This window comes from Rissa tridactyla, chromosome 4, assembly GCF_028500815.1.
Source record: "Rissa tridactyla isolate bRisTri1 chromosome 4, bRisTri1.patW.cur.20221130, whole genome shotgun sequence".
Lineage (NCBI taxonomy): Eukaryota > Metazoa > Chordata > Aves > Charadriiformes > Laridae > Rissa > Rissa tridactyla.
This window is the reverse complement of record NC_071469.1, coordinates 41,076,630-41,090,144: the sequence shown is the minus strand read 5'-3', so window position 1 is coordinate 41,090,144 and position 13,515 is coordinate 41,076,630. Positions and strand designations below refer to the sequence as shown.

General features: G+C 38.3%; 1 protein-coding gene across 1 annotated transcript in view; it reads left to right on the top strand.

Moving 5' to 3' along the window:
• The window catches only part of DCAF5 (DDB1 and CUL4 associated factor 5), a 75,618-nt gene that overhangs the window by 5,603 nt on the left and 56,500 nt on the right, over nt 1-13,515 (top strand). Inside the window, exons 2-4 of the mRNA XM_054197900.1 lie at nt 5,179-5,322; nt 9,553-9,589; nt 11,981-12,120. Coding sequence (XP_054053875.1) covers nt 5,179-5,322; nt 9,553-9,589; nt 11,981-12,120 — 321 coding nt within the window. The remainder of the gene's footprint in view (nt 1-5,178; nt 5,323-9,552; nt 9,590-11,980; nt 12,121-13,515) is intronic.

The window sequence follows — 13,515 nt, the reverse complement described above, 5'->3', positions numbered from 1 at the left end:
CAGGGAATAAGACAAAGAAATGTCCTTAAATTACAGGAAGAAAGATTTTTAGGATGCTCTTTGATCTTATGCTTATTTCCGTTCTCCCTTGTTTGTAATGTGGCACTTTTATAGGTGGTATGATGGAAGCATCTGAACATGGGGAAGGAATAAGGAGGGAGAGGTGGTTTGTCTGACAGTTGATTTTCTGTCAGGTCAACTTCTTTAACTTACTCCCCCTCTGGCTGCATCACCACTGAATTCAATGGCAGGGAAAATAGCAGGACCACATGGCATGGGGGAGTGGGATTATATGTAACGTCAAACTGCACCCTTGGGCTAGATATTAGGATAATCTGCCTAATGGCAAGGATAATGAAGCACTGAAATAGGCTGCCTAAGGAGGGTGTGAAATCTACCTCAGTGGTGGTTTTTTAAGAACAAACTAGACACACATCTGCTAGAAATAACTCTGATGCAGTCTGGCCTTTTGCCTGTGGCCGGGGTCAACTAAGTGATCAACTTCTTGAAATACAGTCTGATCCCACTTTCTGTGATTCGTGCAACTTCTCGAGTAGATACAAGCAATAGGATTAATCTTTTATGTTATGATTTAGAAGTGTTGTCCACTTGCCATGTAGGTTCTTTAGTGACTGGACCTGGTATATGGCAGACAAAGAGTAGCTGTCTTGAGCTTTGTGTACAATCAGCGAGGTTAACGCATTTTAAAACTGCAGTTTTCAAGTCCTGACTGCTATGATTTTGAAGTACTTCTGTTAGCACACAAGAGCTCAGGTGTGTTTCATGAGCTATGCAGATACTGTTTAGGCTAGATTTGCTTTTGGCAAGGGTATGTTCTGGCCCCCTTCAAATAATTTTAGGACTAACAAGAACAGTCCTGGACTGCAGGTAGACCACTGTTACTATGAGGTAGACTGTTCTTCCAAATTTAATTGCGTATAAATTTAGTGATTACCTATTTAAAAGCTAACCAGATCAGGAAACCTTTTTGTGGAAGAACTAGTCCAAAAGCAGGGCAAAACTAGAATGCTTTGGTTTCGGAACTGTGGAGGCAGTGAACTGTTTGTGCTGAAATGTATGCCATGCTGAGTCATTTGGGACCTGTTCAGTTATCTAGAATAGGCATATTCTATCTATACTGTTTGTCAGGTTTTGTTTGGTGTTTTTTTTTTTTTTGTTTTTGTTTTAAAAAAGAAACAACCACCACCAAAAAACCCCCACCAAGTCAAAAGAAAACAAAAGAAAGAACTTTTTTGGGAGAAGCCCTTCTTCCCTCCCCCTACCCCCAACAGTCTTGTGGTAGGCAGCATGCAGAAACCATTCTGAAGCAGGCAAACTGTGAAGAAGACAAGGCACTTTTAATTCTTCTGGGAGGTCCATTTTGGATCCACGGGAGCTGGAAGATTGTCAAGGGTGAACACAAAGTGTTTGTCTACTTAAGAATCTTATTTCAGGATAACTATCCCAAGATTTTAAATGCAAGCTGTCTTTTTAGATATGTTGTGTTACATATCTTCAGTGTAGAATTCCTTAATCCTGTCTGTGTCTCTCTCCAACATTAGTCAGAGGGCCCAAAGCATTAACAAAGTATTCCAGTAACTTGGGGCAGGGAGGAAACGTGTGTTCATGTATTTTTCATCCATGTGTGCTTGTGGGGAAAAAAAGTCGGAATGCTGCTCTTCTCTACATCAAAAGTAATATGGGAAAGTGATAAAATTTCCAGCTTCTCTGACCGCAAATACTTCTTTGGTCTGACTTCTCTTCCTGTCTCATTTTGATTTTGAGTGTAAAAGCAGGTTTGACCCATAATGAACACTGAAGTACTTGACTAATTAAATCTTTTGAAATGTGGTTCCCTTCTGAAAAGTAACTGTAGAATGGCATTGTATGATTCTTAGCTGGGTCACACCAACTTTTACTTTTCAAATTGTCAGCCATGTAGTCCTAAACAGAATCAGCAAAATAAGATAGAAGGGAGGCTATTTCCACTGCATAGATGTCAAACTTATTACTTTTGACACCACGAACTGAAAAATTGCAAATTCAAGACTGTATGTGGGGCTTCATTTTCTAGAAAATTCACATGTGGAGCCTTGGTGGCTAAGGTATTTTCATATGAGGCCATATATCCAGGTTTCCCAGATGTGTAGTAAACCTGTTGCTGTTGATATACGCTCTGTATCGTGTCAAGATCATACCCTTGCCATACACAGTTACTCTCTTTCGGGGAGCATTGGGAGTTATCATGAGTTTGTGCAGTGGGTCCAGCACTTTTTGAAAAGTGTTGAGTGGCTTCTGCTTCACATGTGGTAGAACTGGTGTATGTGCACAATAAATCCACTGCAAATTGAAAGCATCTTAATTAATCTGCATTCAGTAATCAACTGTACAGAACGTATGCCGTAGGCCTGGAGTTTCCTATAATTCTCAGACTTGTAACTTATGTTGCATAATGTGAATGCACTTTGTGTCTGATGAATCCTGGTTCCTCTCTACAGTGTAAAAGGTCTATATATTCACACTTTCTTTGCTGTCTCACTGTATACCTGTCCATACGTGTGTACCTCCCTCCTTTCTTCCCTCTTATTCTAACTTGTAAGAGTCTGATTGTGGTAGTGCAGATTGCATTTGCTGGTTGGCACCTCTGCCGGTTTCAGTCACATAAGACTTGTCTTTTCTTGGGTGCGTTTGTCTGTGACTTAATGCTTCTTGCTCTCTTATATGAGGATGTAGAGACTGGTAAAATGTCGTTCTGCCACAAATCCTCCTCTGTGATTGGACACGTTGTTAAGGCTTTTTCTTTCTGGTGGAACTGGCCTTAAGGCAGAAGTATTTCTGGAATAGCTGAATTGGAGTTGCCACGAAGGCAAACATAATTCTCAAACTGCTGTAGTGCATACTCAATAGTGGGGCCCTTTGTACCAAAATTTCATGGAGATCTAGGTGTCTGGGAAGAGAGAGACAACTGGATTCAGTAGGAAGAGTTGTTTCTAAGCTGGAGGCAGAGGAAACAGGCAGTAAGGTATAGGAACTTATAAAAAAAGAAGCTAATGGCAACTTGTAACACTGTCAAAGACTTTTCTGCACAGGTTGCAATTTATTCCACTCCTACCATACTATATGTATGCTAGAAGCCAGTCATGTTTGTTGTCTTTGGATATCTTCATTATTTTTGTTCGTATCTGGACTAGGTGTGTAGTGGAAATGAATATAGTTTGCTGTTAAAGTGAGACACCTAGATGGCTGTGCTATAAAGTAGGAGGATGTGTAGACTTACTGCAGTGGTTTTGCAAATTGGTTTGCTATGGTAACAATTAACAGCAGCATGTTACTATGTTTTGCCCTGAAATGTCTTTTCCAGAAGTCTTGAAAGGCAACAAATACAGTCTGATAGAAGCAATGTTGGTGTTCACCAAACTTAAATGTTGCTTAAACTGTTTGCCAGGTAGTGATAACATTGAGACCTGTCTGTTGGCAGCTTTGGAAACTAACCACTTTAAGTGTGACAATCACTTTTTGATTTTAGTGTGACTAACACGGTCATATGTTTCAGCAGTCATGTATTTTTGTGCCTCTTTATTAGTAGCTCATCTGCAATCACTAGGGTGCAAATACAACTTTCCTATTTCTAGACAGAAAGGAATCTAAGGTCCTGTCAGTTTAGTTGACCATAAATTACTGTGAGTTTTTCTGGACCCATCATATCTGGCTCTTATTCCCGGTAGTTATCAAATGCATCACAAATCTTTTTATCGTTATTCCTGTTTGCTCTGTAAAGTAAAAAATCAGGAGGAGGAATACACAATTAATTTCATGGAGCATGGGTAAGCGTAACATGCAGCTGTACTGTCTATCAAAGTGATTGTCATAAAATCTATTAGGAGACTTAAAGGCTGAGAGACTGTTAACTTAAAGCATGTTTGACATAACTCAGTTCCATGGGAAAACTTCTTAATAACATCATATGATGTGAAAAGTTTTAAGAAATCTGATTAACAGTAGTCATTAATTCTATTTATGCATTTACCTCTTCTTGAAGTAAACCGCAGACCAATTAATTTCAGTTTCCTTTTGTCTCTGTTTCATGCCTTTTTCCTTCTGGATAGCAGCTCAGAAGGTGCCGAGTTTATGCTTTTGATCGTGCAAAGAAGCAGTAAAATCAGCATGTGGCGCTTTTGACTTGTGATGCCATTCTCTTTCGTTTTTTATTAAAGACAGATACCAAAAATATTTTGAGTCTGACTTGAAGAAGCTTTATTCAGATTTTTACAGGCATCCAAAATTGATGTTGAGAGTGCTGTCCAATAAAATAGCATCGTGAATTTTTTTCTCTTCCTAATAAACAATAGTTTGATGCAACTGAAGCACGAACAGAGTCTAATATTAATTTTATATCTGACTGTTTACCAGACAGAGAAGGAGTCACTTAAATATATTTGTGCATAAAGCTCTGAACTGAGGACTGCACCTAGGCAAGCAATTAGAAGTACAGCAAGCTGTAAAGCAAGAGGGAGTTGAACTTCTTTTCCCCATTTATTCTCTTTGTCAGAAGTTTCTTGGAAGCGTCTATCTTAACCTTTACAGATCTAGAAGCACAACATAACTGTGCATGCTGAAGACTTCCAAGTGCTTCAGTAAAATTTTTTTATGGCCACAGGTCAGTTCTGTAGCCAACCTATGCTGTGAAGGCTTTGTGAAGACTACTAGAGGAGATACAGTTGTTGGTGAAAGAGGAAAAAAAAAAAGTTCCTGTTTTCAGAATAACATAAGCGATGCTGGCAACCAGGAGTTGATGTAGAAGCATTTTGCCAACTTGAATATGTTAATTTGGCATGTAGTTCATCTACAACTTGCCACAGAATTTTACATAGCAGTAAAATTCTGAGTCTCCATGTTGCTATAGGTTGTCACTATGTGTTGGCAGAATGGCAGCTATTTAATCCAAACTCTTCCTGCTGATTCCTCTGTTTTCATTAATATTAATTGAATAGCTGACTGCATGGCATCTTAATGTAAATGTGTGTCTATATATCCAAACTCTTGCAAGGTATAAATTCTTTTATGCTAATTAGGGTTTAATCAAAGCCTTTTATGAATAACTGCAGAGTTAAATAACTTGTCTGTCATCAGTTTACACATGGCTCGGGCAGTAATGCACATTTTCTTTCTTTCTTCCAGGAGGGGATGACCGTCGGGTCTTACTTTGGCATATGGAAGAAGCCATCCATTCAAGAGTTAAACCAGTTCAGCTGAAAGGGGAGCATCACTCTAATATCTTCTGCCTAGCTTTCAACAGTGGCAATACAAAAGTGTTCTCTGGAGGTAAGTAAGGAAGAGCACCCTGATTTCACGAGAGTTTGCATTGTGAATGCCTTAGAATAGAAGCCATAAGCGAGATCCTGCCCCACACGAAAAGTCTTTTCCATAGTCCCTTAAGGATCTGGAAGGTGTCCTTAATCAGCAGCTGAAGGTTCTTTGGGAACAGGGAATTCTTTGGCTAGCACAACATTTTCAATTTTGTTATGCTTCTCCTTTTCCCAAACCCTGGTGTAAGCGCATCGTGTCTTGAGCCATCATGAGAATCCTGGGTCCAGTTTGCCCCTACTTGTGCTGCAGACTGTGGAACATGGTCTTTGTTATTCCCTCTTAGCTGAGGGCAGACCCTGCATCCTCTCTGGCACTTAAGCCTGATGCTTGAAAAATCTCTACTGCTACTAGCTGATTTTAATGCACCCTTAGCTGGCTAATGAAGGGCTATTGCCATCTATTGGTGGATCACTTTTTCTCAGACCTCATTTCAGTCCTCGCTAGGTAAGTGTCTGCCTTTTAGAACTGTTGGCACACTGTTGGCTCTAATTGGCCTTGATACTTTTCATCTTTTTTTAATATAAATACACTTTTTAACAGAAAGTTTAATTCAGTCTCAGTCTTAAAACTAGTGTAAGGATAGTGGACATGTACTTGTTCTGGGGTAATAATTCCTAGAATTCAGGTTCATTTCACCACTTGATTTTTGAAATGTTGAGGTCAGGAGGAAAACTGAAGTGAGAATAAAAAGGCACAGGACTGTCAAAATGCAGTCAGTGTCATTTTTTGTTGTATTTCATTTCCTCTATCTGACATGATAATAGAATGGACAGGAATTTATATCTTTCATCAGTACATCCATTAACATACAGCTAGGCTTAGAAACTACTTGGTTTGAGCCCTTCGTTATCTTTTTGAACCAAGATTTGTGAACTGCAAATCAATGCTATAAATTGATTCTAAGCCCGTGTGAACAGTGGAAGCTTTTCAGCCTTCAATGTTGTGTTAAAACTATAACAACCCTTAGGAAAAAAGACATGACAAAGCTTAGGATGGTGTCAAGTTTTAAGGATGAAATGATTCAGATATACTTCTCAGGTGGAGAAAAAACCCCAAAAATAGTGATGCCTGTCTTACGATTCTGGGGACTGCTGTTTATTTTATGAGAAAGACAGCAGTCCACGCTGTCTTCAAATGAATGTATCTGCATGAGTGATTCCAATGAAATTTTGGGCTGGAGTCTGTTTTACTTTAGTTTGAATTCAGACAAATGGAACCTTACATGAATATTCAAGGAATGAACTGTGCCAAATCTTGCTGGAGCAGTTGTAATGGTATTTTTCTCCTTTCTAACTCAACCTTCTGTCCATTGGGCCCTGCTGTCTTTGTAAAAACAGAGGCTACTGTTTTTACAGGAAGGGCAGTAGAGTGGTTTGACTGTATCTTGCCACTGCAGTTAACACCTGCAGTTAAAGATTTACATCATTTATTATGGTGGATTTTTGCTAAAATGCCAGGTTAGATGAGCTGTGACAGCTGATGCACAGACAAACTGGCCATTCTCATCTCTTTTTCCTCCCCCAGTTTGCATAAACACTCTGTGCCTCTGCCAGAAATTATTTCCATTGGAGGAGTCAGGAACTCTTTCAGCTGCTCCACCAAGATTCACAGAGCTCTTCTGCAGGGGCTGTGAGTCTAACTCTTGGATTCCTTGTAAAGAGTCATTTTGCTGCATGGCCTAGATGTACCATCTGTTTTATCTCTGTCAGTAAAATGGGGCTAACTATATTTATTCACTCAATAATGTTCTGAGAGATTCTTAAAAGGTCGGAGAGAATTGTGTGTCCTAAGATCTATTGGTCATCATCCCCCCCCAATACTGAAGTTGGAGTGATATTCAAATCATGGAAGTCAGAATACTTCCAAAAAACCCCAAAAAATTAGAGTACGGAAACTAGCACAAGGTGCACAGAACTCAATTCATTCTGTAAATAAAGCTGCGAATGACTAATGACTTAGGATCTGATGACCTTTCCCTAAAGCAGCTCTTGATAGCAGAGGAGAAAGGATTTTCCACTTCAGTACAAATTGAATTGCATCCAAGGAATTTCAAAGCTCTCTGCTTTGAAGGAGCACATGTGTAGCATGCACCACATGTAGCCATTACAAAACTGGAAGGCAGAAACTGACTGGACAGTGTTTTGCCTGTAATCTCTAGAGGAAAAAAACTCTTTAAGATACCAAAGAAGTTCCCATCCCTGAAGAATACTGCTTCCCTTCCACACGCACTGAGACTAGGTAGGGCAGCATTTGAAATCAAAGATCCCCACTTAGTAAACTGCATGGACTTCTTTTTTTTTCATTTAATGTTAGGTATATGAACAGCTGAAATAAACCTACAGGGAACTCAGTTTGTTTCTGTAGAGGCTTGATGTGACAGATAATGGGGTTTAGGCCACCTTAACTGTACATGTACTGCCAGTATTTCATCCTCACAGGTGTAATTGAAGGGAATGGCAGATACTTCTTGTTTTTCTGATTGTTGTAACTGCAGTTATCAAAACAAGAGAGATTATAAATGGGAGAGTTGCATATACAATTACAACCCAGTTATTCTCAGTGAAGAATGAACTCTCCTGTGTTAAAGTAAAACAATGTAAGTGGGAACCTTACTGGCCTGAACAGCAGTGACATTTTCTGCAGGGATGAATCCTTACCAGAATCAACCAAGCAGTTTGTGGTTAGATTTTTGTTGCCACCATCTCCTCCCACACACAAAACAGAGAGAAGCAGTAGTTATTCTACACACTCCCTTCTTTCATTCCCATTTTGGAGCTTGCGATGGAAGGGAAGGTCGATCCCATGATGACTAGAGGCCTGAAGCCAGGCATCTAGAATGATTCTTGTGCTCACGCTGTATGGAGAGTGAGGAGTAGGAATGTCTGCTGGAGGAAATTTTGTCACTGGAGAAACTAGGCTACACTTTTCACTGATGAAACACATAGGCACTAGAGTAATTTTACTAGGTATAAACCTTGCCTGCAACGTATAATGGGCAGTTTCCATTGCAATTCATGATCAAAGGGCACTTACACATAAGTGACTTGTTTATTGTACCATGGAAAAGATGAGCTACTGCAGTAATCTAAGGCTGGCACGATTTAACTAGGAGCCTGTGCAAAGAGCAAGTGGATATAGAAAAATCTCATACCTCATTAGTCAAAGAGAAACTTTCTCATGTTTCTTCTGGTGGGACAGAATAGAAATTGAAATGTGTATGGGATAAATGAAAACTGAGTCAACTGAACACATAAGAATCATAACGTGAAATCTTGCTCCTTCTGAACCTTTGGTGTACGTGAGGAAAGCTTCACAACTTGATATCGCAACTACAGACATACTGAGCATAAAAATATGACTTTGTGGGCTGTTTTTTTTCTTCTGAATTAAATATAAACGTGTATCTCCTTAAATATTTCTAAAAAGGAGGTGCCAAATTAGATAAATTAATATTCAGTGCAGAGACTAAAAAAAATATTCTGTTGCTATAGCTTGAAAAACACTGCATGAGCCAGCAGAATCACTTTGTAGCTGTGACCCTCTTAGTCTGCATGCATGTGGTTAGTTTCCATTGTATTCAATGGATGTGATCAAAGAAAAGTGACATGATTGTCTGGTTACTTGGTTTGTTTTTTGTTAATACAAAAGAAATTATACTGGCTGTCATGTTCGTGCCTTCTCAATGATTTCAAAACCCTGAATGCTGACAGTGTGAACTGGCAACATTTGAGCTGGGAACCCAGTGTGTTTTGCTTATGGCATCTCTTTTCACCTTCCATTATCTTTTTACAGAGCTTCCTCTGAGCAGGAAGAAAGATGTATTCGCATCAGAGTTAAAGGTGTTCTGCTGCTTCATATAATATTCTTCTCTTTACTGCAAATGTCCCAAAACTCAAGCTCAAACTGAACAAAGAATGATCAGTAACACAGTTAAGTAGAATTATTTGTTGAGCAGTAGGAGATGGAATGGATTAGTGCATTTGATCATGACTAGAAATGTCACATGGAGCCTTTCACGTAAACGAGCAGAGGGCTGACCACTTGGCAACTGAACTGGTCTTCTCTCTGCTTCAGTTTTGTTTTCGAAATAGAAAATAATAAAAAAATATTGTTTTTTATTTCTTTCACTATAATGCATTTTAACCACTGGGACATGATGTTAAGTGTTTATATTTCTCTTTCTAGGCAATGATGAGCAAGTTATACTCCATGACGTTGAAAGGTAAATATACAGTTTGTGTTTGCACTGCTTCAAGAGCTCCCTTAACGTCAACTCACTGGAGGAACTTTTTGTTTTAAATTCATGGTCTGGGAGAAGAGCACAGTGTTTTAATCCTGAAACATGCCTTTTATTTATTTAAATTCATATCTGGAATGAAGTATGCCACATCACCCCATTTATTTTTTTTTAGCACTTGGGTTATGCATCGTTTTGACCTTGGGAAAGAGAATGGTTATTAAATACATATGCTGTCCTGCAGGCAGCATAGTAGGTTCTGAGTAGATTCAGGGCCAGATTATTCTGGCACATATGCAAGTATTGTGGCACATACGGGCTTTTTGTTTGGTTTTTCAAAACACTCACCTGACTTGTATTTAGTGCCTGGCCTACCTGCCTTTTAAAACTTTGGGTACAGCTGCCTGATTCTCCAGACTAATGTGAAGCATATTTATTTTGATACTTACTTTTTACCAAAACTGCAAAGCAGTTGGGAATTAGGCTTTGTTGTGCTACATCAAGATTAGGCTGTTAGTCAAAATATAATTAATACAGTAGTGGTAACGTATTAGATTGGAGTTCTCTAGATATCCTGTCTTTTGAGCTTACTGCTTTTGAAGTAGAAAAATTATAAAGTTTAAATTTTGGTCTGTACTCGTAACTTCTACAGATTTAAGCAACGACCGTTTAAATAACTTGAACTCAAGAAAATTGAATATAAAGCAGGAAGAGATATATGTAAGAACAGAGAAATATAAAATCTTAAATCTCTTTGAGTTGCCTGAATCCTGGTTAACATAATTTGGATATATTTCTTGCTAGGTTTCTCCAAAGCCTTTTGCATTGAACTGATCAGTGTACCATCTGCCTTCCATCCTAACTTATGTATACTTCTTGAATAAATCTTACATGAGAGCTGGGCAGAAGTAAATTTGTCTTACTCTTCTAATGCTTTCTCAGGAATATTATGTTGTTTGGTGGTTTGTGGGTTTTTTTTTGGTTTTGTTTTGGTTTGACTTTTTGTGATTTTGAGGGGGGTTTTGGGGTGTGTGGGTTTTGTGCATTTTTTGTTTGGTTTGGGGGGGTTGGGAGGTTTGTTTTTTTTCGTGTTTTGTTTTTAATTAAATGTGGAAATGTCAAAATTTTAGGTGTCGGTGCTTATTGTGTTCTGACTTTTCAAGCTTCTACAAGATCTTGGTCCTTGACAATTTTCTATATAATACGTTTTTTCCTGCTATGTCTCGCTTAGATGTTTTAACAAGTCTTTTTGATATGTGTGTACTTTTAATGTGCTTTTGTTATCAGTGGGTTTTTTTTGGGGGTTGTGCTAAGTCCAGTTGTAATGCATACAGTATTAATTCCTCTAAGGCTGTTTGTTTGATCTTCTGAAAGAAACCTTACTAGTCTGACACACTGAATTCTAATTAATTTCTGTAGAAAATTACTCTGTCTTCTTCAATGATAACAATTGGTCTGACAACCTTTTTCATACTTTTAAATGTTTTTTTCCGTTACTGCATTTTTGGCCTTGCTGTTAATGGCCCATGAGACAGAATTAGTATATTTGTCCCTAAGAACATCAATTGCCATGTGAGCAAAACAGTGATTTTACGTGAGATCTCTTTGGTGGAGTTTCTATGACGTATAAGGATTGTATACAGAGCATATTCTCTAAAGAAATAAAACAACCCCAGAATCTTCTGTCTTAGTATTTTAGCTTTTGGCCTCTCCATGACATTATTTCTTCCTTTTTAAATGATCTAAAAAGTTGGGAGAAGAACAGAGAACGGGCTTTTTCTTTTTTTTATAGCTGTAGAATGACTGAAATCTACGTACTTCCGGCAGACTTATTTTTCTTTTGTTCGTTTTTGCTGCTTTTACTACCAATTTAAATAATAGGTCTGGCCTATCCTGAAGAACCAAGAAAACTTATTAAAAAAGCCAGCTGGAAAGTTGCTCTTGTGAGCTTCAAATGAACTTTTGGACGATGCAGAAGCCTGTATTAAAGAATGAATTTCTGTCTTGTTTTCTTTTTCACATTAAGTAGTAATAATTTAGTTCACAGGTCTCAAGACCTCTTTCCCATTACCTCCTCCCAAACTTCATCTCGTACAACATGCTTTCCATAGCATCTTGCAGTTTCTGAAGTTTTCAGTGTGTGGGTTTGGTCTAAGGGTGGTGATTGGGGTTTTTTTTTTCCCTCACAGAATGCCGTCTTAGTCACTCTACATAGGCTTTTTGTTTGTTTTTAACTCTAATTAAACGCAAGGGTCTCATGAAGTTGCATAAACCTTGTCACTAAGTATTACTAGGTAGATAAAGCTGTAAGTACTTTACTTTTTAAAACAACAGCAAATGAAGGTAGAATGATAATATTGTCCGTCTTTTTTCCAGCACTGAGACCTTGGATGTGTTTGCCCATGAAGATGCAGTGTATGGCCTTTCAGTGAGCCCAGTAAATGACAACATCTTTGCCAGTTCATCAGATGATGGCCGGGTTCTTATTTGGGACATCCGAGAGTCTTCCCATGGAGGTGAGGTCTCTAGATGGAAAAAATCATAGATTTAGGAAGAATTTGGACAAGGCAGGGAAGGAAAACATTATGCTTATCTGGGGTGGCTGAGGCAGGGAGTGTTGGAGAAGGGTGAAAGCAAGGCATAAGTCTTGTGGCTGGTGACAGGCAAGCCCTGGTCTTTACAGTTCAGTGTTACTGTCTTAAATGACTTCATAAAGTACCAGCATATAGTGCAGGCTAGCATAGAACTTGGTATGAATAGGTTTTAACTTGAGTAAAGAAGCAGTGCAGGACATGTTTATCCAATAAAAACGTCTTGCTAAACTTGAAATCAATTAGGAATGTGGAGTATTTTTTTGGTTTGTTTTGTCTATAGCCTAGGATAAAAAACTTTTGGACATGTAGAAAGCTGTTATTTTGGTTTGAATAATTTTCCAAAGCTGTTTATATACTTCACAGTGACACTGAGACTTGTTCTTACACATAATGTTTTCTGGTTGTATGGAAACTTAGAGCCCTTATGTGATAACAGGGAAGTCGAATTATTACTTCAATCTTTGTTTTCTAAAACAGAACTGAATAAGGTTTTTTTTATGTAACAAGCCTGCAGCTTCTCAAAACACTGCAATCTGTGTTTTTACAGCTGCAGTTTTAAGGCTGAAGAATCTCAGTTTAGAATTGTACTTACATAAATTTGGAGAGGAATACTTCAGTAATTGTATTTCAGTATATGAAGTCTTAAGTAATACTTCAGTAAATGAAGTTGTGAGTTTACCCCAGCTTAAAGAACACAAAGCTGAGAAATTAAAACTGAGCAATCTGCAGGAGTACAGAATCTGGTTCCCTTTCTTCATAGCTAAAATAAACTTTCATCTTTTTTTGTAAACTGATTAAATGCAATTGCCTTAACTCACTGTCTCTATTGGTCCTCCCTACCCCAGGCTTATTGCCTTTGTATAAATAAAAATTAAATGTAATAACACTGCATTCAATTTTCAGGAGTCTGATTCTTAATGTAAATTTTGATTCTCTTGTGCACTTGTGATACCCCCTTATCTCCTTCCCATCTGGTAATTTTATTAAAAAATTCTGAAAAACAACGCACACAATATATGCATGTCGCGGACTTGAATAAAAATATCCATAATGTCTCTTCTCTGAATCAGTCTCTGAGGAACTCATTGGTAACCTCCCTTTTGCTCCGAAGTCCCTCACTGGCACAGTGCACTATTGTCTTCCCTTCAGCCAGTTTCTTGCCCCATGACAACTCCCTTTGCTAAATCCAACTGCCTGTAGCTAAACTTGATCCTATACCACATGTGAAATTAGTCCTCGTTAGATCTATCACTTTTCCCCTGTATAAAAGGCCAGTTAATTTATCAACGAAAGGGATCAAATTAGTTGGATGTGACT